Raw genomic sequence first — 27,070 nt, forward strand, 5'->3', positions numbered from 1 at the left:
TTTTTTTTTTTACAAATTTACAATATTTATTTTGCTGACTCCAGGGATCAGCCCAAGCCTCCCCAACACATCAACACTAAAGACAAAAATAAAAACACACAATCACAGATTTATAATACTTTTAAAAAAACAGAACTAGCTCATTTTCTTCATTCACTTCAGAAAGAGCACTATCTACACAGCACAACACTTCAAACTTCTCCAGATTGTTCATTATCTTAAAAAAACTGCATTCTAGTTTTATCCGAGTAACCAGCAACAAACTAAAAATACTGAGCAGATTTATATTTTCATTCCCAGCCACTTTTCTTCTTATTATTATTATTATTTATTTCTTAGCAGACGCCCTTATCCAGGGCGACTTACAATTGTTACAAGATATCACATTATACATTATTTCACATTATACAGATATCACATTATTTTACATACAATTACCCATTTATACAGTTGGGTTTTTACTGGAGCAATCTAGGTAAAGTACCTTGCTCAAGGATACAACAGCAGTGTCCCCCACTGGGGATTGAACCCACGACCCTCCGGTCAAGAGTCCAGAGCCCTAACCACTACTCCACACTGCTCTTCTTACTCTTTAATATTGATAGTTTAGCCTGCCCAAGAATAAAATTTGCCACCTGACACCTAAAACTCCTATACTGCACTCCAATAATAAAAACCTCTTCACTAAAACACAAAGATAACCTTTGGAATAAAAAGCTCAGCTGTCTAAAAAGAGGTTTCAATCGGGTGCAAGACATAAAAACATGGAACACAGTTTCCCTCTCGCCACAAAACGGACAGCAGTCTGAAGTGTCGGGATTAATGATAGAAATGAATGACTTGACGGCAATGATGGTGTGTATAATCCTCCAGTGTAAGTCTCCCGATCTCTTTGGGATCTGGGGTTTGTACAGAGCTCTCCATGCTAGCCACACCTCCTCCCCCACCCCCAGGTGCTCCCTCCATGGTGTGTCTGGCACCCCCTGCAGGGCCGGGGCGTGCCTTACCCTCACACATGCACTGTACAGACTTTTCTTCTCTGCCACAGAGAAAGAAAAGCTCCCAAGCCTAGCGGGGTCCAACAACGCTCCTGGTCTGATCTGAGTGCCCATTTTCGGGGACACTATTATCGAGGGGAAAGGTTCCTCTATCTCACTGACACTCAGCTCCTCCTCATCCAGCCTCTGCTCAGCCTGTGCTGGCAATGCTGATCGGAGCTGCTCCATGAACACCCCAGCCACTCTCACTGAGCGCAGCCCCAGCCTCACTGCTACCTCCTCCGGGCTGCTCCATCCCTCCCCAGGGCCCCTCAGATCTCTTAGCTTCATCACTCCTGCCCTCACCAGCCTGGAGACAAAACTCTGTGAATCCATCACCTCCAGTTTTAGTGCTGGATTGCCTATCAGGGGCTCCTCTAGACACCAATGCCTACTGTCTACCTCCACAGTCCTCTCTACCTTAAACAATCCCCATGCTTTCAGCATGCTACAGTAGACCTGCGGGAGCTGGGATGTATCCAGTCCTTTCTCAATATCAATTAAGAGAATGTGTTTGTCATAACCAAACCCCCCCACACTCCGCAGAGAAGCAAAGGCCAATGGCCTCCAGCTCAGTGGTTCTGGAGAAAACACAAGTTTCTGCAAAGCCTGCAGCCTAAACGCTGCCACTCTGCTGGCCAGATCTATCAAACCCTGCCCCCCCCCTCTTCCCGTTGCAGATACAATAACCCCTGCCGAAGCCAGTGCAGCCCGTCCCAAAAGAACTTCATAACTCACTCTGAATTTCCTTTAATTCTGGAGGCTCCACACAGCCTCCAGTGCTGCCGAAGCCAGTGCAGCCCGTCTCCAAAGAACTTCAATAACTCACTCTGAATTTCCTTTAATTCTGGAGGCTCCACACAGGCCACACAGTGCCACAGCATGGAAGCCACGAGGTTATTAATTATCAATACTCTCCCCCAATAGGAAAGCTGAGGGAGCAGCCAGTGCCACTTTTGCAGCCTTTTTTTAACTTTCTCCACCACCCCCTCCCAATTCTGCAGGCTAGCTGCTCTGTCTGTTCCTACAAAAACACCAAGGACCTTCACTGTGCCGCACCTCCACTGCAAGCCCCCCGGCATCACAGGAGGCACCTGTCCCTGCCAGCGGCCCAGAAGAGTGCCACTACTCTTCTCCCAGTTTATACGGGCAGAAGATGCCCTCTGGAACGCCTTCTGACACCATCACAGCTCCTGCACATCACGCTGCCCCGTGACAAAGATGGTAATGTCATCAGCATAAGCTGTTCCTCTCACTGGTTCCTGAGGAACCCCCACTCCAGTTAATACAGTACGTAGTCTGTGCACTAGAGGCTCTATGGCTAGAGAATATAGCATCTCTGATAGGGGACACCCCTGACGCACCCCTCTGCACACTGGAAAGGGAGAGCTCAAAACCCCATTTACCTTCAGTATACTAAAGATGTTGCTATAACAGAGCACAATATAAGATTTAAAAACAGGATCAAATCCAAAAGCTCCTAGGCTTTTCTGGAGATATCCATGGTCTACCCGATCAAAGGCTTTCTCCTGATCCAGCGATATCCCAGCATCAAACCCAAACAACTTGGAGGCCTCCATTATATCGCTAACAAGAAACACATTATCATGTATTGACCTGTTTGGTATACAATATGTCTGGTCCTTGTGCACTATCTGCCCCATCACCTCCTTTAGTCTGTTGGCCACTACTTTTGAGAAGATATTATAATCCGTACATAGCAAACTAACTGTCCTCCAGTTTTTTATACAACAAAGATCCCCCTTCTTGGGCAGCAGAGTCAACACAGCTCTCCGGCAACTCAGAGGCAGCTGACCTTCTCTGGTGCTCTCCTCTAGCACCTGCCAGAGATCCTCTCCCAATTTCCTCCAGAAAGCTTTAAAAAACTCCACTGGCAACCCATCAATACCAGGAGCCTTCCCAATATGCAGCCCCCCAAGGGCAGTAAACAGGTCCTCCAGGCTGAAAGAAGCCTCAAGATCTCTCTTGCTCTCCTCGGGGTCATGTGGCAGTCCCTGTAAAGCTGCTTGTAGAAATCACTAGGACAGCACCTGCCACAGTTCTTCTCCAGAGTCCGTTTTTAAACAAATAATCTGTTTCCTCTCTGCTACCCTTTTTTCTAAACCAAAGAAGTACTGTGATGGGGCATCAGTTTCATTGATGTGCTGAAAACGAGAACGCACCAGCGCCCCCCTGCACCCTCAAGGCCTAGCAGCTCCTGTAACATTTTCTTTTTTAGACTGAGCTGCTCAATTAACATTGTGCTCTGCTGAGATTCCAAACTCTCAACTAACCCCATAATATCAGCCTCCAGCTGCTTCTTCACCTCACTACGGCTCAAAGCAACATCCTTAGCATAATTTTGGCAAAACTGTTTAATTTGGATTTTTCCCACATCCCACCATTGCCTCCATGTAGGAAAAATAGCCCTTTCTCCTTTCCAGTTTCCCCCCCAAAAATTAAAACAATTCATAAAATGAGCATCTTTCAAAAGTCCAATATTAAAATGCCAAAAAGGAATGTGCGTTCTAGAATCAGGAAATACCATTTTAACCAACATAATGCTGTGATCTGACAGCCTATTTGGTATTATTTTACAGTTTTCAATAAAATGTATCTGATCTTTACACACATACACCCGATACTATGGTGTCACCGGCTCTCATCCAAGTATACTGCCTATCTCGACCGTTTTTATTCCTCCTCACATCCACCAAATCAAAACTATTCAAGTCAGCAGAAAGATCCCGAGCAGACTAGGGGTGTGGCTCTGCATGATTCCGATCTAAAACATCATCTTCTGTACAGTTAAAATCCCCCCCAAGAAATAAATAATCTTCAGGTTGACACTCTGATAAAGTATTTTTTAAGATCTTAAAAAACTCAACTCTCTCTTTACCCTCATTGGGAGTGTAAATATTTATAAAGCAAAAACTATGTTTATCAATCCTTGCTTTAACTTTTACCATCCTCCCCACTACCACCTCCTGATAAGAGAGAACATCAGCCGCACATTTCTCTGAGAACAGGACTGCCACTCCCGCACTAAAGTTTGTACTGTGACTAAACACACCCTCTCCTGTCCACTCCTGTTTCCACTCACACTCATGATCTAAGTCACTGTGCGTTTCCTGGATAAACGACACATCTATTTTCTTTTCTTTTACGCTTTCTAACACACATGCTCTTTTATGTGCACTCCTAGTCCCATTAACATTAAACGTGCCTAATATTAGATTATCCATAGATAATAATGAAAAGAGATAGAGCCCAATACACGAGAAAAACAACCGTGACACAGATATAAAAACAAAAAGTGTTACATCCATTTTTTATTTATTTTTTTATTTATAAACTGTTTACGTACTTTCGTTGCAATTTTTTTAAATCGATAACGCTGTTATTTGTTCAACTGGCACATAGTCGTGTCATAAACTATTGATTTCACTATGCTTACAAATAGCTCCAAGTCTGGAAAGTAGTCCCCTACTCTCACCCCTCTTTTTCCCTTTGTGGCATCCAAAAATTCTGCTATTTTAACTGGATCATATCCCCTCTGCCCTAACTGACTACTCGGCTCTGATAGATAGGAGGAATCTGAAACATACCCCTCCCTCTCACTCTCCTCCCCCGCTCTCTTGATCCACTACCGTCACTATGTTTAACCGAGCCTGACGAGCTGCCCTCTCCCCTGACCGGCTCTGCACAGCCTCCTCCAACGGTCTCTTTGCTACACTTTTCTTTTTTGTTTCCTCCCCCTGCTTCACCATCTTTTCCCTTGGAACCTTAAAATCACTCTCATTGTTCTCATTACTATCCTCCTCTAAAGTAATATTTACATTACTGATTTCACTTCAACTTCTTGCACTGTCACCTGTCCCTGCTGTTCCTCGATCACCGCTTCATTTTCCGCACTCTCGCCCTTCTCTGATTGTCCTGCTGCCGCTGCTTCGACCTCCATCTCTCTACCTGCGCACAGCTCCGTTTCTCTTCGTTTCTCTTTCTACCTCAGTCCCCACACCTCTACCTGCACCTGCTGCAGCGCCCGGCTCCGTTTCTCCTTCTACCTCAGTCTCCACCTCCCTACCTGTGCCCGCTGCACGCCGGACCCCCCTGCTCCTCTCCTCCACCAGCCGCAGCTAAACCTGCAGCCGCCTCCCGTGGTGCAGGCCCTTCATCCCCGCTGTTGTTAGTAGCAGCTTCCTCTCTCTCCTGACCCTCATTATCTCTATCAGGACACATTCTCCTCATGTGCCCCACTTTACCACAAACAAAACATTTCATATCCTCAGAAGTGACAAATACATTATAACCACTGCCATCAATATTACATTTCAAAACAGTGTTTATCACCATATTCGGTTCATTCAATATCATTGATACTTGCCTCCGAAAAGAGATAACATGCTTTATTTCCGGTGCTTTTAAACGCTTTATCGGCGATATTAATGTGCCATGTTGCAGCAACTCTTTCTCCAGAAACACATTCCTCATAAACGGAGGAACATTGGATATGGTGATCCTGCTTACAGGTGAAGCAAGCGGCAGAACAGAGATGAAGGTTTCATTAATAACAACCCCCTCTTCTACCACTCTATTCACAAGCATTTCATTTATTAAAAAAATAACTACTGCCCGATTCATGCGAGACGCGGACATAACATTTTTACACCCTACTACCTTCCCCACCGCAAGGACACATTCTTCCACAGATACGTATTGCTCTGTAACTATCTTCACCCCGTGCCAACGAGACAAAGATTCAAAAGAAAATGGGGGGGGGTTCCCCTTCCCCCTCCCCCTCCCCCTCCCCCGTTTTGGCCCTAAAAAGGACACCAAGATATAACAAAACCCCGTTTAAAACTATTTAAATTCAGTGCAATCTGTAAATAAAACAGTCTATAAATAATAAACAAATTCCCCTGTACCTCACCAGCAGCTCACTCAAAACTCCCGCACTCCCAGCATGCAACACGAGAGAGAGAGAGAGAGAGAGAGAGAGAGAGAGAGAGAGAGAGAGAGAGAGAGAGAGAGAGAGAGAGAGAGAGAGGGTATGGAAACACAGAGGGAAGGAAATTTGGACACATTAAAATGGTCTTTAATTTAAAACAAATTATCAAAAATGGATCTCACTGGCACGCAGAAGGACTGGTCCCTGTGCCCCACTGAGTCTATATGTGTCCTCAGTTTGGTCAGAGCCTTGGAAAGCAGATTATAATCGGAGCACAGCAAGGAGATGCTCAGAGGCCAATTCAGGTCCAGAAACATTTATAAAACTCCGCCTGCAGCCCATCGATCACAGGCACCTTCCCATTGGTAGTGGCAGCATTGAGCTCCTGGAAGGTGAGCAGGGTTTCCAGGCCGCTCAGGCTGCAGAGACCCTGATGCAGCTACTCGGTTTCTCTCAGGTCACAGCTCTCACTTATAAAGATTGCTACCTGCCTGAACTCCGCAGGGCTGAAGACCTCCATCCCGCAAGGCAGCCTTAGACAGCACTTCTGTTTATGCTCCGCTTTCTTCTTCTCCAGGCCAAAGAGAAGGTCATGTCCATGAGCTCAGTAAAGCGGGCTCTGAGCAGAGAGCTCTTCACCTTCTCCTCCAGCAGGATGCCCAGAAGCTGCCTCTTCTCCTGCAGCCCCAATACACCCCTCACTGCTCTGACCATCCAGCTGCTTCTCAAACTCCACCATCTCTCTCCAGCTCACTGAGCTGCTGACATACTGAGTGCATTGCTGACAGAAGATTTGTATTAGAATTTTACCAAAATCCCACCACTGTCTCAGACTGGTATAATTTATTTTGTCCTTTTTCCAGTTTTCCCAGAAAAGTTTAAAATGATTAATGAATTGGTGATCTGTAGCAGTTTTGTGTTAAAATGCCGATATGATTTTAAGTGTGTTACAGTGGATATTAAGACAGTGGCAGATACAAAATGATGGTCAGAAATAGGGTTGGGTAAGATACAGCTTCTAATGAATTAATTCATCTGATGTTTTGTGATCCAAACATGCCCCTGACAGATGATTCTGATTTACTTTAATCCAGATATATTGTTTGTCTGTAGGGTGAAAATTCCTCCATATGTCAACCAGGTCAAATTCATTTAACACAGCGGTCAGCTCCCTGACAGACTGCAGATTGGGTTCCTCATGGTATCTGGTATTGGTCAGTATCACAGACCCCCAGCATCTGACTCAGCTTTTTAAAAAATAAAACCTGCTCCCCCCAACGTAGGAGCACAAATATTAATAAAATCAATAATAAATACTGCTATATTTTACCTGTAATTTTAAAACTCTTCTCTGAACAATCTCATCTGTAGATAACATTTCTGCTCCAAGCCCTAGAGAAAATAAAATAGCAACCCCAGCACTAAAATTTGAGCCATGAGTTAAAGTACAGACGCCCCTCCACTCAGACTGCCAGTGAGACTTACTGCAGTCTGATGCATCTCCTGTAATAAATTACAATCGCTCGTTGGCTGTTTAAAAAATCAAATAGCTGCGCTCTCTCATTAAAATCCAGGCACCTGTTAATGTTAACCCTTTGCGGTCCTGTGTCGGACCTGGTCCAACATTGCAATTTTCCCTTTCCGGTCCAATGTCGGACCCTGTCCGACATCATCAAAAAGACGTAAAAAACAGGTCTCTAGTCGTTTTTTCTCCAGAAAAAGCTGAGAAAACCATTCAATGGCCGAGTGAGACCGATAGGAGCCGAGTGAAGCCGAAAAAAAAGGGGCAGATCTGAGCAAATACACTTAGCCCCGGCACTACAAAGATAACACAGACATAAACAAGACAGCTGCTTCTGCATCCAGCGCTCAAAGAATATCACAGACATTTGCAGAGCTTTCTGAGATGTTAGAGTAATAAAATAATGACTTGGATCGCATTATTGAGGAGTTTGGTGATAAAATGAGTGATCAGGAGATGATTTATCGGTATGCACGACTATGAAGAGGTATGTGAAAAATACAGCGAACAAGGGGGGGTGCAGGGCTGGAGTGTCCTGTTGATATGCAGTGCCTTTTAAACCTGTTTTACTGTGAAAAAAAATACTTTTAAACTTTTAAACTGAATAAATGGACTGCAAAGGGTTAAAGCCCAAAAGGATTTTCTCCGTTGTTAAAAAGACATTGCTCAACTACAACAACAACAAAGCCATCGAAGTACAAATATTCCATGTAAAATTATCCATTACATAGTTTTGGGGGCGGAAAACAAATTTAGCTAAAGTCGCTTTCCTGGGAGGAATGATTTTTACCTGGCTGACATATGGAGGAATTTTCACTCTACTTACCTTAAATTTCCACTCCCCCCCCACACACAGGGCACTGTCGGGGATGACTGAGGCTCACCCATACCCCCGCCCCACACACACACACACGCACACAAAGGATCACCCCCGTAGCTCCCTCCCAGACGTGGGATCAGTGGGTTGAACTCCGCCTTTCCTACGTTCATCCGGCTTGATGCTCAGTCCCAGCGCAAGGCAGGGCTGAGACCCTCCGCGCTGCCGTGAGAGACCGGCACACGCTGTCGTGCAGAGGCTCAGGACCCATCGTAATGCAGGGCTGAGACCCTCCGCGCTGCCGTGAGAGACCGGCACACGCTGTCGTGCAGAGGCTCAGGTCCCATCGCAATGCAGGGCTGAGACCCTCCGCGCTGCCGTGAGAGACCGGCACACACTGTCGTGCAGAGGCTCAGGTCCCATCACAATGCAAGGCTGAGACCCTCCACACTGCCGTGAGAGACCGGCACACGCTGTCGTGCAGAGGCTCAGGTCCCATCGTAATGCAGGGCTGAGACCCTCCACACTGTCGTGAGAGACCGGCACACGCTGTCGTGCAGAGGCTCAGGTCCCATCGTAATGCAGGGCTGAGACCCTCCACACTGCCGTGAGAGACCGGCACACGCTGTCGTGCAGAGGCTCAGGTCCCATCGCAACGCAGGGCTGAGACCCTCCTCACTGCCGTGAGAGACCGGCACACGCTGTCGTGCAGAGGCTCAGGTCCCATCGCAATGCAAGGCTGAGACCCTCCACACTGCCGTGAGAGACCGGCACACGCTGTCGTGCAGAGGCTCAGGTCCCATCGCAATGCAAGGCTGAGACCCTCCACACTGCCGTGAGAGACCGGCACACGCTGTCGTGCAGAGGCTCAGGTCCCATCGCAACGCAGGGCTGAGACCCTCCACACTGCCGTGAGAGACCGGCACATGCTGTCGTGCAGAGGCTCAGGACCCATCGCAACGCAGGGCTGAGACCCTCCGCGCTGCCGTGAGAGACCGGCACACGCTGTCGTGCAGAGTCTCAGGACCCATCGCAATGCATTTTCCATATCGGGAAAGTTACTTTAGTAAGAGGTGTAGATAGAAGCAATACAGAAATCAAAGAATAATTTAAAACACATTCTTCTTCCACAATTGTATTAACTACATTTTTTACTCAAAACAATGACAATAGCTTTGTTCATACATGAGGCAGATTTGATTTTATCAAACCAGACCACCCGTCTCACCACCAGCAACAGCAATTATATAAAATGCTTAAAACAAATAGAAAAGTAAGTTGTGATACAGAGAGCGAGAGAGAGAGAGAGAGAGAGAGAGAGAGAGAGAGAGAGAGAGAGATGGAGAGAAAGGGAGAGTGGGAGTGGGAGTGGGAGAGAGAGAGAGGATCCTAGACTGTAGTATAGTGCTGTGATACTGCAGTATAGAGCGCTGTACCACTGTAGTATACTGTAGTATAGTGCTCTGAACTCACTCAGTATATTAGCTGTGTTCTCTGTAGTGATTTCAATCTCTGGTTCAGAGAAATATTCCGATGCCACACAGCGGCCCTTCTCAGCACCTGAGAGAGAGAGAAAACAAGAAAAAGCACTGACCAAGACCTCCTCTCACCCCCTCTCACTCCCTCACCCTCTCATTCACTCCCCAACCCTCTCTCACTCCCTCACGCTCTCATTCACCCCCCCACCATCTCATTCCCTCCCCACCCTCTCACCTCCTCTCACCCCCTAACTCCCCCAACCTCTCAACCCCTCATTCACCCCCCCACTCTCACTCCCTCTCACTCCTTCACTCCCCCACCCACTCACCCCCTCACTCCCCTACCCTCTCATTCCCACCCCCACTCTCTCACCCCCTCTTCCCTTCTCATTCCCTCCCCAACCCTCTCACCCTCTCTCACCCCCTCACACCCCCACCCTCTCATTCCCTCCCCACCCTCTCACCCTCTATCACCCTCTCTCACCCACTCACTCTCCCACCCTCTCAGTCCCTCTACACCCTCTCACTCCCTCACTCCCCCTTTCTCCTCTCTCCTCACCCGCTACAAAGCAGACTCTCCAGAGCCCAGCATGGAGCGCCATCTTGATCTCAGTGGTCTGGTTCTGCTGCAGGATGATTCCCTCCTCCATGAGCAGCCAGTAATCCGTGGAGACGGCAATCCCAACCAGGAGCAGCCCACAGGCACCGGAGACTGAGGAGAGGAGCATGAGCGCACGACTGCTGAAGGAGCTCATCTAGAGAGTGAGAGAAGTGAAAGAGTATGAGAGTGAGTGAAAAATAGAGACAGAGTGAGAGAGTGAGAGAAAGAGCGAGGGATAGAGAGTGAAAGATTGAGAGAGAGAGAGAGAGAGAGAGAGAGAGAGAGAGAGAAACAAGATTATTTCAAACACACTGAGGAGAGGAGAGGGGTCTGAGAGAGAGAGGCCAATTATAATTAAATTTGGTGTCTCTCACAACACAGTAATTACACTGTAACTGCCTGGAAAATACTATGGAAGTGCTTTAATAAAATGTGACCTGAATACAAGGCTAGAAGTTAACGTATATTTGGTAGCATTTTGCTACACAAAACTCTTAATTTGCTACTAGTGTTTTTTCTTTATGCAATAGCATTTTTCTTATGCAGTTTATATGACCGACCCTGAGTGAACACGTTCACAATTACCGGCATTAGTTTTTTTAAATACGTACATTATCTTTCATGAAGCAGGAAACCATCGCTATAGAGCTTCCTGATTTGTAGATGACTGAGGTTTGTACCGTCCCATGTAGGTATGCACGAGGCCCACAATGCAAATCGCATTGGACAGTGGAGCACAAATACTGTACCTACAGTAGCAGAACAGCATGGATACAATTTAAAGGTATGAAGTTTATTTTATGGACCAAAAGTAAAATTAAATAACTGTAATTGTGGTTTTATAAGATAACAGGCGGTTCATTCAGTGTTATAAAATGCTAATTTAATCGGTCATGGAGAATGGTATAATGTTATCCCTGGCTTCACCCACGCAAAAATGAACACATAATAGGTAGACAATTATTACTATCAAAATTCTAACTACGAAAAAAATAAAAAAAACAGGCACAAATAGCTATAACGTTAGCATGAGCCAAGTAACGGCTTCCTTGTTTTATTAGTATGAATAATAGACAAAATACAGTCTGGAGGTGCATTCATTTATCTGTCTGCTTTCTCTTCATAACAGATTATCACCAGAGTTCTGTGAAATTCTTTATATTTTTTATAATTTTCAGTTTTATGAAAAAGACCTAGGAGTTTATGTTGACTCAGAAATGTCTTCATCTAGGCAATGTGGGGAAGCTATAAAAAGGCCAACAAGATGCTCGGATATATTGTGAGAAGTGTTGAATTTAAATCAAAGGCAGTAATGTTAAAACTTTACAATGCATTAGTAAGACCTCAAGTAGAATACTGTGTTCAGTTCTGGTCACCTCATTACAAAAAGGATATTGCTGCTCTAGAAAGAATGCAAAGAAGAGCGACCAGAATTATTCTGGGTTTAAAAGGCATGTCGTATACAGACAGGCTAAAAGAATTGAATCTATTCAGTCTTGAACAAAGAAGACTACACTGCGATCTGATTCAAGCATTCAAAATCCTAAAAGTTATAGACAATGTCGACCCAGGGGACTTCTTTGACCTGAAAAAAGAAACAAGGACCAGGGGTCACAAATGGAGATTAGATAAAGGGGCATTCAGAACAGAAAATAGGAGGCACCTTTTTACACAGAGAATTGTGAGGGTCTGGAACCAACTCCCCAGTAATGTTGCTGAAGCTGACACCCTGGGATCCTTCAAGAAGCTGCTTGATGAGATTCTGGGATCAATAAGCTACTAACAACCAAACGAGCAAGACGGGCCGAATGGCCTCCTCTCGTTTGGAAACTTTCTTATGTTCTAATGTTCTTTTCACAAATGTAGTTTTATTACAGATGCACATTAATAAAACAACTCAGATAGATGTATATCAATAATAGTATAGTATACATCATGTTTTAACTACATACATATTTGTTATTAAACATTATAACATTTTGACATAAACAGACCTTGCATAGAAAAATAATTTAGTTACCATAATTTCTCATTAGCAGCAGTAACGGTAACGTACAGCCCCCCACTCTTTTTAATTGCTGTCCATGCCTCTATAAAAACATAATAAGGTAAAATTTAAAAAAAATGTATTTACACTACCTTACTATTGTGGGGCTGCCATAATAATTGCACATCCAGCAATCTATCCATTAAAACAAAACAAAAAACGATAGGAATTGTGTTTCAATCCCATTGCACTGAAGCAGAACAAGCTTCTCTGTATTCAAACACTAAGCAAAGCAGATTCATTCATTCAAATCCATTCAAACCAAAACAGTGTTTGCACCACTTGAAATAAAACAAAGAATTAGCATACTAATACAAAATACAAGCAAACAAGCCATATTTTCCCCAAAAGGAATAAACAGCTAATGCTTAGCGACGGTATCTTTCGATTCATATTCAAGCCGACAGTTGCAAAATCTGCACTTCATTATTTTGTCACCGTCAGCTGCACACATCCCCTCATGCTCAAAGTCTTTGCAGCGTTGTTTAATTGTTATGCGCAGTTTAGGCATCTTAGAAACAAATTCAAACTCTTCTCTTTCATCACAATTTGAATTCCCAAACGACCCGCTCCAAATTATACATCTGCGCTAGTCAGAGCTTCCGTTTCCCTTCAGACCTCGTCTATGGTAACGGCTGAGTCTTGACAAGTACGATTGCAAGTATTTATTTAAAGCATTTTTTTTTGTATAAACCTCTGTGACAGCGACAGAATGATTCTTGGTGATAAATCTCCCTCCTGACCTGTGAGGGCGCTGTGTAAAGGCAACAGAGTACCCTGGACTGGATGGTCTGACAATTAATTCCCAGGGTTAGGCGGAAGTTGGCCATCTAGAAAGTACACTAAATCATCGACCCGGAAGGGAAACGATGTGGCAGCCGCTGATTGGAGGAGCGGTTGCCCTTGTTAACTAAGGGATCATGATTGACAGTACAAAAGGGGACGTAGCGAAGTGATCTGTTCCTTTGTACGGTTATTGCTGAACCAGATGGAAAAACCCATAGTGTTATTAGGGATGCACCGAATCCAGGATTCGGTTTCGGATTCGGCCCGAATACCTACTTTTTGAGCAGTTCTTCTTAAATAAAAAGACACAAATCCGGACTTCAACGTAACTTTTGTATTTAATAACAAGAACACGTTTGATGAATTCTGCCACGGCTCTTAACTCCCTATTACTGGTGGCGCACACACTAAACACGCCATGCAGCTACCGAATGCAAACATACCCCCGTATGCAACAGCACAGTCACATCACACTTTTCATGGAGTAAAGTTATGCAGTAAACCTGTTATATATAGAAACGGCAAACTGTTGTAGACTTTTGTGCTTTGTTGCTGTGTCTATCAAACGTGTTCTAGAGATCATACTGAGAGAGATAAAAAAGGGGGGACAGAAATAGAGATTTTTTGTAACTTTACAACTGTCCGATGTGCAAGACGTTGAACAATATGCTTTAGTAAATTAAATTATGTTATTGTAATGTGTCAATACAAGTTGAACCATTTGGGAACCCCTGTGTTTTATTCAAATATTTTTAAAACTATTTCATAACCTATTTGATATGTGTTACACACACGGTGCATTTAAATCAACGTGGGTTTTATTTCGCAGGGAGATTCAGGTCACTCTTCACTGTAGTTTTTTCCTCATAGCTCTCAGATAGGGTTCTCAACAGGCTCCAGAACCTCGGGACACTTTAAGGCAGGTCAGGTTTTTTAACTCACCTCTCTAAACTGCAATGTATTCAACATGTAAAGTGAGTGTGAATTGCTTGAGCAGTTTAGTAATTGTATTTAATTGTTTAATTGTGGTGGTGATTCTATCCGGAGAGCCGCGTAGAGTAATTGTATTGCTTGAATTTTTTTATACAGTAAACAATATCTATCAAAACAGCGCAACACCATTATTATAGATAACTGTGCACTCACCTGCACTCTCATTTAACCTTGTGACAGCAGGTAAAGTTTCTATTTGTTTAATATTTCTTGCTTCACACAGTCCCGCCCAGTCAGACTCAGAAAGCCAATCAGCTGCTGAATAGGTCTGATTGATGGAAACGATCCTGGCAGGCATGTGTGTGCTTTTGGTAGCAATTAAGTAAAACAATTCAATTAATTTAGCGACAATTCACACAATTCACACTCACTTTACTGAATACATGCAGCTTAGAGAGGTGAGTTACAAAACCTGACTTTCCTTAAAGTGTCCCGAGATTCTGGAGTCTGTTGGCAACCCTGCTCTCAGATCAGGTGACACAGGTTGAAACGTCATTAAAGAAAATAGTGGGTTATGGCAAAGATGCAGCTCTCCTTTCTTGTAAAGGTAAACAGTTCTGTATTTTGACGTTTGTATTGTGGGGAGAGGGGGCTAGCGGTAAATTGTGTAAGTTTCAAACTGAAATCTTATTCAGGGACATATTTCCATTCGGTAATAAAAATATTATGAACTAAAAAGCTCAAAACTATAGATTGTGCGCGTCCCTTGTTAGTAGCTGCCAGTCTGTTTTTCATTCAACAGTTTCCTTCAGTTTTCTTGACAGTTTTTGTAGATTCAATATTCGGTTCAGTATTCGGCCAAATCTTTTGAGATGGATTCGGTATTTGGCCGAATCTCAAAACCTCGGATTCGGTGCATCCCTAATTGTTATCGTGAGTGTTTTTGTTTGTTTTTGTCATGTTCTTATTAGACGGCTGGCACGATCCGGAGCTGTCACCAAAGGCCAGCACTTACCCAGACAACACTGCACCATTGTTCACGATTAATTGTATTTGCACCATGAGCACTATAGCAGTCACTGTGGACTTGTGATTGTGTTTGTGTTACGTGTGGGTGTTTAAATATCGGGACTATTATTTCGGGACCAACCCGTGGATTAAACGGAGCGATACACAGCGCTGTATGCCCTGTTATCATTATTGTTTACTGTTTTTGTCATCAGACTTTGGATTATAAAAATAAAACACCATTGCACCTGGATTATCGTTGTCTGTCTGTTCATTGATCACCACAGCACTCCTGCACCTGCACACTGTTAATCACTTTGCCACAACCTCCCAATGTAAAAATGTAATTCTATGTTTGCTTTATAATGATTTTTCGTTTTACTTTGATTTATATTTTAATTTATTTTAATTTCTTTATATATTTTCATTTAGTTTTATTTCGTTTTATGTTACATTTAGTTTTATTTCGTGCTATTTTTTATTTGCGAAAAACACGGGACTCTAATTATCACTACCTTGCGTACTTATCCTGTTTAACTAGTGAAACATATGCTTTAACTTTATATATATATATATATATATATATATATATATATATATATATATATATATATATATATATATACAGACGTGCTCAAATTTGTTGGTACCCCTCCACAAAAAACGAAGAATGCCCAATTTTCTCTGAAATAACTTGAAACTGACAAAAGTAATTGGCATCCACCATTGTTTATTCCATATTTAATAGAAATCAGACTTTGCTTTTGATTTTTTATTCAACATAATATTGTAAATAAGAAAACAAATGAATATGGCATGGACAAAAATGATGGGACCGCTAACCTAATATTTTGTTGCACAACCTTTAGAGGCAATCACTGCAATCAAACGTTTTCTGTAGCTCTCAATGAGACTTCTGCACCTGTTAACAGGTAGTTTGGCCCACTCTTCCTGAGCAAACTGCTCCAGCTGTCTCAGGTTTGATGGGTGCCTTCTCCAGACTGCAAGTTTCAGCTCTTTCCATAGATGTTCGATAGGATTCAGATCAGGACTCATAGAAGGCCACTTCAGAATAGTCCAATGTTTTGTTCTGATCCATTCTTGGGTGCTTTTAGCTGTGTGTTTTGGGTCATTATCCTGTTGGAGGACCCATGACCTGCGACTGAGACAGAGCTTTCTGACACTGGGCAGTAAGTTTTGCTCCAGAATGCCTTGATAGTCTTGAGATTTCATTGTGCCCTGCACAGATTCAAGGCACCCTGTGCCAGGCGCAGCAAAGCAGCCCCAAAACATAACCGAGCCTCCTCCATGTTTCACTGTAGGTATGGTGTTCTTTTCTTTGAAAGCTTCATTTTTTCATCTGTGAACATAGAGCTGATGTGACTTGCCAAAAAGCTCCAGTTTTGACTCATCTGTCCAAAGGACATTCTCCCAGAAGGATTGTGGCTTGTCAATATGCATTTTAGCAAATTCCAGTCTGGCTTTTTTATGTTTTTCTTTCAGTGGAGTCCTCCTGGGTCTTCTTCCATGGAGCCCACTTTCGCTCAAAAAGCGACGGATGGTGCGATCAGAAACTGACGTACCTTCACCTTGGAGTTCAGCTTGTATCTCTTTGGCAGTTATCCTTGGTTCTTTTTCTACCATTCGCACTATCCTTCTGTTCAATCTGGGGTCGATTTTCCTCTTGCGGCCGCGCCCAGGGAGGTTGGCTACAGTTCCATGGACCTTAAACTTCTTAATAATATTTGCAACTGTTGTCACAGGAACATCAAGCTGCTTGGAGATGGTCTTGTAGCCTTTACCTTTACCATGCTTGTCTATTATTTTCTTTCTGATCTCCTCAGACAACTCTCTCCTTTGCATTCTCTGGTCCATGTTCAGTGTGGTGCACACAATGATACCAAACAGCACAGTGACTACTTTTCTCCATTTAAATAGGCTGAATGACTGATTACAAGATTGGAGACATGTGTGATACTAATTAAAGAAACTAATTAGTTTGAAATATCACTATAATCCAATTATTTATGATCTTTTCTAAGGGGTACCAACAAATGTGTCCAGGCCATTTTAGAATATATTTGGAGAATAAGCAATAATTCATCTCTTTTCACAGCTTCTTTGCTTTATTCTATGACATACCAAAGGCATGCAAGTATACATGATAAAATAGCTTTTAATTTCATCACTTTTCAGGAGGAATGAAGCATTATTTCAATGAGCTGTAAGGGTACCAACAAATTTGAGCACGTCTGTATATATATATATATATATATATATATATATATGCAAGCGTAAGCAATAAGGCACGACAGGGTGTGGGATATACTCTGATATCCACACGCCCCAGGTGTGTTAAAGTCACCTTGAACATAAGAACATAAGAACATTTACAAACGAGAGGAGGCTTCATTCAGCCCATCTTGCTCGTTTGGTTGTTAGTAGCTTATTGATCCCAGAATCTCATCAAGCAGCTTCTTGAAGGATCCCAGGGTGTCAGCTTCAACAACATTACTGGGGAGTTGGTTCCAGACCCTCACAATTCTCTGTCTGAGAAAGTGCAGCAGGACAATCCTGCAGACCTTCTTTGCCATGTCTGGCCATATTTAGTTGCACATCAAAACCAACCTTTCTCACAAGACCTGTGGCAGTGTCAGGTGACAGTGTTGGGTAAGATTTATTATTATTATTATTATTATTATTATTATTATTATTATTATTATTATTATTATTATTTTATTCGTCCTTTGTGATCCGGGAGTAGTGACAGGAGGCATCCATGCCAGATTTGCAGTACTGTTTCACAGCGGCAACATTTACATTTTGAAATACTCGGACAGTGGCATAAAAAAAGGACAGAAGCTGTGCTTCAGTAAAGTTCGATGCCTAGCAGTATTACTTTTTCTTCAGACTCATCCAAAATATCATCTAGAGTTTGGTTTCCCAAAAGATCAAAACTGATATACACTCGCCAGTCATCTTTATTGTGAATTTAAATATGGCTACCGTTTTTTTCAAAATGATATATTAAATGTGCTTAGTCATGTTTATTAATATACATTTAAATATGGCTATCTTTTGTTTTTTTCTAAATTCTAGTGCTGTATGGATATCTACAAGTGATTCGGCCCTTTTTGAAAAAAAGTTTGAACTCATGGGAATATGCTATAATATTCACACCCCCATGTGACCTGTTTTGACCAATCATATATATATTGCTCTGTCAATCTATAACTTACACACATGGCTAACTAATGTCACTGTTTAATAAAATGAATCCAGCATGTGTTTTTTTTTAAATCTTGGTTGATATCCCTTATTCTGTTATTACTTCTTAGTTAATTTCTTCAAAATTGTGAAAAGGCAGTGTGTGAGCACACATATTTATGAACAAACCGGTTAGTATAACATGTTGCATGAATCTTTTAAATGTAGCGGTACTGTGCTGGAATTAGCTTTCATTTTCAAAACAGCTTGGTTGTGGTTGTAAACTTATAATTTATAAGAACATAAGAACATAAGAAAGTTTACAAACAAGAAGAGGCCATTGGGCCCATCTTGCTCATTTGGTTGTTAGTAGCTTATTGATCCCAGAATCTCATCAAGCAGCTTCTTGAAGGATCCCAGGGTGTAGAATGTAAGGATAAAACAAAATACATTTCGACAAAGAATTGCATTAGTTCCATTACTTAGTTGAGCACAAGGTGGTTTCAATAAACACTGCGATTTAAATATAGGCTTACTATGTGATAGTTTGGGATATTCAGTCTATTTAAAACAGTAGGTAGGTGTTTATTTTTAAAAATTGTTTATATATATAATTATTAGTCGAATAAACCGCTACTGAATAAGACCATTTTGCTACCTACTATCCAGACAGACAGCAAATCCTAACAACTGCCTTAAAAGTTAACTTCTAGCCCTGCTGAATAACGGGAGGCCTCCCCACAACACTCTCTCTGTCACAGTGCAGTGATATGGAGGAGGAAGGACTGCACCCTACACACATTACATCATCCAACTGTGGGCCATCAGAGTTAGAGTTAGAGATAGAGATAGAGATAGAGATAGAGATAGAGATAGAGATAGAGATAGGGTTAGGGTTAGAGATAGAGATAGAGATAGATAGAGATAGGGTTAGGGTTAGAGATAGAGTTAGAGATAGAGATAGAGATAGAGATAGAGATAGAGATAGAGATAGGGTTAGGGTTAGAGAGATAGAGATAGAGTTAGAGATAGAGATAGGGTTAGGGTTAGAGATAGAGTTAGAGTTAGTTAGAGTTAGAGTTAGAAATAGAGTTAGAGTTAGAGTTAGAGTTAGAGATAGAGATAGAGATAGAGACAGAGATAGAGATAGGGTTAGGGTTAGAGATAGAGATAGATAGAGATAGGGTTAGGGTTAGAGATAGAGTTAGAGATAGAGATAGAGATAGAGATAGAGATAGGGTTAGGGTTAGAGATAGAGTTAGAGATAGAGATAGAGATAGAGATAGAGATAGAGATAGAGATAGGGTTAGGGTTAGAGAGATAGAGATAGAGTTAGAGATAGAGATAGGGTTAGGGTTAGAGATAGAGATAGAGATAGAGATAGAGATAGAGATAGAGATAGAGATAGAGAGAGATAGAGATAGGGTTAGGGTTAGAGATAGAGATAGAGTTAGAGTGGTTTGTTTATTAACATTCTTTACCGCACCTCTCTGTGCTTTACAATGCTCCTCTATGATTTATCATGCTTTCACTGTACTTTACAATGCTTGCCTATGCTTTACCAAACCTTTCTGTGCTTTACAATGCTTCTCTATGCTTTACCATACCCCTCTGTGCTTTACAATGCTTCCCTATGCTTTACCAGACCTCTCTGTGCTTTACAATGCTTCCCTATGCTTTACCAGACCTCTCTGTGCTTTACAATGCTTCCCTATGCTTTACCACACCTCTGTGCTTTACAATGCTTCCCTATGCTTTACCAGACCTCTCTGTGCTTTACAATGCTTCCCTATGCTTTACCAGACCTCTCTGTGCTTTACAATGCTTCCCTATGCTTTACCAGACCTCTCTGTGCTTTACAATGCTTCCCTATGCTTTACCATACCCCTCTGTGCTTTACAATGCTTCTCTATGCTTTACCATGCTTTCACTGTGCTTTATTACACTTTGCTGTGCTTTTACTGTAGGAAACTTTAAGCTAAATACTGTTATGTTTCATGAGCTCCAGATATATGCAAACATTTAAATGTGTGACATACAGAGGGACGGATGTGCAGACAGACAGACACCCCCCTGTGTCCCCAGAATGTGATATTCTCAATAACTCATGTTACACATTGTTAATACCAAGTGTCATGACAAACGGGTAAGAGGTTCTTCAGATATATGGAAATGTGAGAAGTGTGACCTGCGCATGTACGACCGCCTGCACTATACCCCTTCAAAACAAACCCCTACAGGATGTATTGCTGAAGAGATAACCACCACCTTTGAATATATGCCAGTGACTTCAATGAGTCTTATTTTCATCCTTGATATTATACAACATAAAAAAAACACACATTCAGATGAACACAACCAATACAAACATGTTCATCAACTTACAAAAAAACGAGGAGCACTGGCCATAACAACACGCCTCGGCTACAAATGAGTCTGTGTTTTGGTTCAAGTCCTTTAGCGATCTGCAATCACTGACTTTGGGTTTTTGCTTTGTATTGCTGATCAGATAATTGGCTCCTCAACAACACCAGGCCAAACATTTCAATCTGTATTCACAAGCGTGCAGAATGACTGGGAGTGATATCTGAAAGTGAGCTTCAATGCAACTGTCAAGACCGGTGCCGTATTCAATGTGATCTGACAGCCATCCCTGAAAACAGAGGTGTCACGATACACTGATGTACAATACGATACGCAGATCTCAATACCATGTGCATCACAATACACAGGATGGTCCTGATGTGTGACTTCTATGATGCACAATAAAATCCAATGGTGATTTAATGACAGACCGTTTTGTTAAAAGACACAAATGGAACGAGGCAGGGAGAGTGTGTAACCATATCAACTATAAAACATGCTTCTTCTTCATTCAAGAACCACTCTGTGAACTACAGAGAGCACTGCTGTGCTTCTGGTCTTGAGTCATGATACAACGAAACGATGTGACGTAAAGAAAGCATCACGATGCATCGATACACAATTAATCATTACACTCTACTGAAAAATAAGGGTTACACCAAATTGAGTCAAATAGACAACAAACAAACAGCCTCCACACACTCCCAGTGTGATACTCTCAATAACTCCTCAGCAAGTTTCATTACAATCGGAAAGTTATTCTCCTGATATATGCAAATATGTAAGAGTGACAGACAGACAGATAGACAGACGCACACACACAGACAAACAGACACACACAGACAGACACACACACACACACAGACAGACAGACACAGACAGACAGATACACACACACACACACATACATACACACAGACAGACAGACGCACACGCACACAAAGACAGACAGACGCGCACACACACACAGACCGACAGACACAGACAGACAGACAGACAGATACACACACACACACACACAGACACACACACAGACACACACAGACAGACAGACGCGCACACACACAGACAGACACACAGACACACACACAGACAGACAGACAAACAGACAGACAGAAGCACACACACACAGACAGACAGACAGACAGACGCACACACACACACACAGACAGACACACACACATACACACGCACACAGACAGACAGACAGACACACACACTCACACACAGACAGACAGACAGACAGCCTCCACACATCCCCAGATTCTGATACTCTCAATAATGTGTGAGTTGTGTACACAGGGCAATGCTGTATACACAACTACAAAACCCTGTACAGAACTACAGCAGCTACCCAACATGGTGTCTATATAAGTGAGCTGCTTTGACTGTGAGTTCAGGAGCTGCTCTTCAGATCTAGTTGCCTGCCTTAGATATCAGTAACACAGGCTACATCAGCCAGTCTTTATAGAAGTGAGACACCTTTCAATCTCCATAGTTTAATATATTATACAGTAGTGGCACCAAACATGATTCAGACAGTGCCACTGAGTTTCAATCTCCATAGTTTTATATATTATACAGCAACACCAAACATGATTCAGACAGGCCCCCTGAGTTTCAATCTCTATAGTTTTATTATACAGCAGTGGCACCAAACATGATTCAGATAGTTCCCCTAATTCAAAATATAAAACTAAGGAGATTGAAACTTAGGGGAACCATCTGATGTCTGGTGTTCAGATTCAAAACCTAACGATATTAACAAAATACAATTAATTATAAATCGTCACACACATTACAATTACACAAAAATCTAAACAAAAACGCAAGGCAATTCATTGTGTTAAAGCAGCCAGCATGTTGTGGTAAATACAGTAACGCACAGATGTATTTTACATCCCAAAATTTAGACAAATCTAAATCTAAAACAAAATGGCCAAAATGCTTTAATAGATCAATTTAAAAAAATATCCAGCAAAAAAAGGCACTTTACAGAGCGTTTAAAAGGGACCAAAAACAAAGTACACAGAAAGAGTACTTGGAACTGCAAACACAAGTCAAAAAGGAAGTTAGAAAGGCCAAGAGAGAGATAGAAATCAATATTGATAAGGGGGCTAAAACCAATTCCAAAATGTTTTTCCAATATTATAACAGCAAGAGAACATTCAAAGAGGAGGTTAAATGTCTAAGAGACACAAATGGCAAAATCATAGACGAAGAAAAAAAAATAGCAAATATATTAAATGATAACTTTAGCATAACAGAGGCAGAAGTGTTAAAGGGACTAGGAGCTCTTAAAATAAGCATTCAGAACTGGGCAGACACATGGCAAATGATATTTAATAGAGAAAAGTGTAAAGTATTGCATGCAGGCAATAAAAATGTGCATTATAAATATCATATGGGAGATACTGAAATTGAAGAAGGGAACTATGAAAAAGACCTAGGAGTTTATGTTGAGTCAGAAACTCTGATTCAAGCATTCAAAATCCTAAAAGGTATAGACAATGTCGACCCAGGGGACTTTTTTGACCTGAAAAAAGAAACAAGGACCAGGGGTCACAAATGGAGATTAGATAAAGGGGCATTCAGAACAGAAAATAGGTGGCACTTTTTACACAGAGAATTGTGAGGGTCTGGAAGCAACTCCCCAGTAATGTTGTTGAAGCTGACACCCTGGGATCCTTCAAGAAGCTGCTTGATGAGATTCTGGGATCAATAAGCTACTAACAACTAAACGAGCAAGATGGGCTGAATGGCTTCCTCTCGTTTGTAAACTTTCTTATGTTCTTATGTTCTTACAGAAACCAAATCGCCAGAAATAGACGGTAACGTGCATACAGACAGATAGATAGACAAACATATAGAGACACTGTTTAAAAAACCGTATTAATACTAAACACTGCAGATCCCAATTCGACACAGTCGCTCACTCAGCACGCAGAGCAGACAGTGCCTGACGTTAGCACATTTCCGTGTGTGATCACCGAGGACCGCGTTTTAATGATTATATATATATATATATATATATATATATATATATATATATATAATGCACTATCAAAGGTCGACCACTGCATTGACACGATATTGGTTATTGATACAGACCGAGTGGTTGAAAAAAAGAGACAAACGTTACACCGCAACATCAGTGCTACAAATTAAAAAGCTTACGTTTCAATATTTGCACTCTCTCTCACTCTCTTTCACACACACACACACACACACACACACACACACACACACACACACGGAGACACACTCTCACACACAGACACACATCCACACTCTATCACACACACACGCACACACACGTATATACCAAAGTACAGTCAAATGCAATATCCTGTGTTAAAATATATTCCATCTGCATTACTATGTTACGGATAAAAAAAAACAAAACCGATAGAAAGATAGACACCTCACACAGACAGACAGACAGACAGATATATAGATAGATAGATAGATAGATAGATAGATAGATAGATAGATAGATAGATAGATAGATAGATAGATAGATAGATATGCATTGAGATATTACGGTAACGCGCACTTGTAAAAAAAAAAAAAAAAGGATTTTAAAAATGCTGACGATCAGGTCTACATTCGGAGATTCTGAGTCATTTAGTCTATCTGATATCTGTTTGCTACACTACTTCAAACGCAGAAGAAATTAAACCAAATATTGCATGCCATGCATATGACACCAGCTCTGCATCACAGCTCGACTGTGTAAGCAATGATCATGGAAGGAACTGAGATGACAAAAACGGCGTGGGTTAAGGTTACATTGGAAAGGCTGGAAGAATGCTATCTGTCTATCTATCTATCTATCTATCTATCTATCTATCTATCTATCTATCTATCTATCCATCTGTCTATCTGTCTGTCTGTCTGTCTGTCTGTCTGTGTGTGTGTGTGTGTGTGTGTGTGTGTGTGTGTGATCAGAAGTCTTACCTTGTATAATTGATACGTCCCCCCCTCCCGCTCGCGGTTCTGTCACTCTGTTCGGATGTCCGTCTGTCTGTCTGTCTGTCCGTCCGTCCCCACCCCCTTGTCGCCGGATTTGTTTTTATTACTTAGGCGCTTGTTTCACAGCAATGCGGCGAATTCCATTCTGAACGGCCGGAGAAGAAGTACGGTGGACAAGGGCATAGTGAAACAGAGAGAGAGAGAGAGGGAGGGAGGGAGAGAGAGAGAGGGGGGGGGGCGATGGGTGAGAGAGAAAGAGAGGGGGGGGAATATCCCTAGCTAAATAAATAAATAAATAATATTACTATAATAGCGTTGTGTTCGGTAGAGTGCGAGCAAGTCTGTGTGTGGCACAGAGAGATAGAGAGAGAGAGAGAGAGAGAGAGAGAGAGAGAGGCGGTGCGAGTTTACAATTCCCTTTTTAAAAAGAAAAACGTGAGCGAATGTGAGCTAACGTCGTTTCTGAAAAAAAGGATGAGTGAGATTAGTGTTGGAGAGAAAGAGAGAGAGAGAGAGAGAGAGAGAGAGAGAGAGAGAGAGAGAGAGAGAGAGAGAGAGAGAGAGGGGCGGGAATAATTATATAAAATGGGCGGATTTGGTCAAAAATATTAATAATCCAAGAGAGACTTGGGCATAAATACTGTGTGTGTGAGTGTGTGTGTATGTGTGGGGGGTGGGGGGGTGGGGGTAATGATTTAATGAATTAATTCACCCTCCGAAACGATGACAAGGATTGGTCCCCTGTAGAAAATAGTATATATATATATATATATATATATATATATATATATATATATATATATATATATATATATATATTAAAATATGGTATTATTTATGTATAGATAGATAGTGTATGTGAGATTGGGTTGGGGAGGGGGGATCCCCCTGCAATCAGAGGGGGGAGGAGGGGAGGGAGGAAGGGCGTCCCGTATGGAATATATTTCTACTATTGGATTATTTAATCAGTATCTCGTGCTGTCCCCGTGCAGTCGACTCTACAGCATGAGGCTACGTGCTTCTAGAAGACTGTATCTTTCATTTGGGACTCTCTTGAAACGAGATCTTTCCAAGTGCTATACAATATACCGTATATATTGTGGAACTATTAGAAGGAAATTCTAATTGTATAACTGTAATCAAGCGAACAAATATCTCTCTCTCTCTCTCTCAAATTCAAATTCAAATTCAAATTCAAAAATGCTTTATTGGCATGACGAGAGCGCTCAGGTATTGCCAAAGCTTTTATAATACAAAACAGAAATAATAAAACGGAAATACAATTACAGAACATAACAAACACAAAAAACCATTGTTCCCTTCCCTTTGAACAATATACCTCCCTCCCTCCCTCCCTATCACCAGTAACCCCTGGTCGTGTATGCAGGGTGTCACACACTGTCCCTCAGGTTGTGGCAGGCAGACACATACTGTGCTGCTAGATTTGCAGTTCGCTCCTCCTCTCCTAGAAGGATGGGGATTTTACTCGAAATGGAGAGGAGGTTAAACTCTGCCATTTGTTTTTTGAATTGGGGGATATATCTCTCCCGTATCTCTGTGTATTTTGAGCAGGACAACAGGAAGTGCATTTCTGTCTCTACCTCTCCCAGATCACAGTGACCGCACAGCCTTTTTTCTTTGGCAATCCAGGTTTTTTTGTGCCGGCCAGTTTCGATGGCCAGGCTGTGGTCACTGAGTCTGTACTTGGTCAGGATCTGTCTATGTTTTGTGTTTTTGACCCTGACCAGATATTCTGCCAGGGTAAATTCTTTTTTTTTTTTTAGGGCCAGATAGCATTGTAATTTATTGTGTGATTCAATTTCGTTATTCCAGTGTACTTTATAATTGTTTTCCAGATTTAGATTAATTTGTTTCATTTTTTGTGCTGGGAGTTTTTTGTTGGTGGTGTTCTAAGCTCGCTGGTATTAATTTGACTTATTTGGCTGAGCTTCAGTACCATTCTACTGAGGGGATTCTCTTGTGGGGGCTGTGAGCAGCTCCGCAGTGCAGTGTGGTGGTAGGACTGCGGATCAGCCTGCTGTAGATGGACCCAGTAGTTGAGCGCTCGTTTCTGTATGGAGTGGAGTAAGGGGAACCGGCCCAATTCAGCCCTGCAAGCGCTATTGGCTGCACTCCTGTGAACCTGCAGGAGGTGTTTACAGAATTCCAGATGGAAATTCTCTATGGGGCTTTGATCCCATTTTTTATAATCAGGGTTCATAAGGGGACCCCATACTTCACTACCATACAGAAGGATTGGCTTTATTATGCTGTCGAAAATTTTTAGCCAAATTTTTATTGGTGGTTTAATTTTGTATAGCCGATTCTTTATTGCATAAAAAGC

At 42.1% G+C, this 27,070-nt stretch overlaps 1 protein-coding gene across 1 annotated transcript in view; it reads right to left on the reverse strand.

Moving 5' to 3' along the window:
• LOC131696831 (voltage-dependent calcium channel gamma-7 subunit-like) overlaps positions 1–25,201 on the reverse strand; it is a 41,869-nt gene extending 16,668 nt beyond the window's left edge. The window contains exons 1-3 of the mRNA XM_059018417.1: positions 24,712–25,201; positions 10,365–10,560; positions 9,801–9,887 (exon numbers count right to left, since the gene is read on the reverse strand). Of these exons, the coding sequence (XP_058874400.1) occupies positions 9,801–9,887; positions 10,365–10,560 (283 nt within the window). The 5' untranslated portion in view covers positions 24,712–25,201. The remainder of the gene's footprint in view (positions 1–9,800; positions 9,888–10,364; positions 10,561–24,711) is intronic.
• Between the last annotated feature and the right edge of the window lie 1,869 nt (positions 25,202–27,070).

Source organism: Acipenser ruthenus, chromosome 59 (genome assembly GCF_902713425.1).
Source record: "Acipenser ruthenus chromosome 59, fAciRut3.2 maternal haplotype, whole genome shotgun sequence".
Lineage (NCBI taxonomy): Eukaryota > Metazoa > Chordata > Actinopteri > Acipenseriformes > Acipenseridae > Acipenser > Acipenser ruthenus.